Source organism: Nestor notabilis, unplaced genomic scaffold, assembly GCF_000696875.1.
Source record: "Nestor notabilis isolate BGI_N333 unplaced genomic scaffold, ASM69687v1 scaffold23259, whole genome shotgun sequence".
Lineage (NCBI taxonomy): Eukaryota > Metazoa > Chordata > Aves > Psittaciformes > Psittacidae > Nestor > Nestor notabilis.
The window spans coordinates 1,295-1,500 of record NW_009942654.1 but is presented as its reverse complement, the minus strand read 5'-3'; the positions used below and the strand labels follow the sequence as shown (position 1 = coordinate 1,500).

Genomic DNA, 206 nt, shown 5'->3' with positions numbered 1-206 from the left:
CTTGGGATCCTCCTGGGTTTTCCGCAGCTGCTTTTTGTGCTTCATCCGCCGGTTCTGGAACCAGGTTTTCACCTGGGAAGAGCAGCGGGAGGGGGAAATAACAACAGTAAATAAATATTAGAAGGAGAAGGTGAGGATGCTGCATGGGATACGGGAACGGGGCAAGCGCCGGTCCCTCCGCCCGGTACCTGGGTCTCGGAGAGGCT

At 56.3% G+C, this 206-nt stretch overlaps 1 protein-coding gene across 1 annotated transcript in view; it reads right to left on the bottom strand.

Annotated features, from left to right (window-relative positions):
- Positions 1–3: 3 nt before the first annotated feature.
- Positions 4–206, bottom strand: part of BSX (brain-specific homeobox) — a gene marked incomplete at its 3' end in the record, with an annotated part of 1,467 nt that continues 1,264 nt past the window's right edge. Inside the window, exon 2 of the mRNA XM_010021511.1 lies at positions 4–72. Within this exon, the coding sequence (XP_010019813.1) occupies positions 4–72 (69 nt within the window). The remainder of the gene's footprint in view (positions 73–206) is intronic.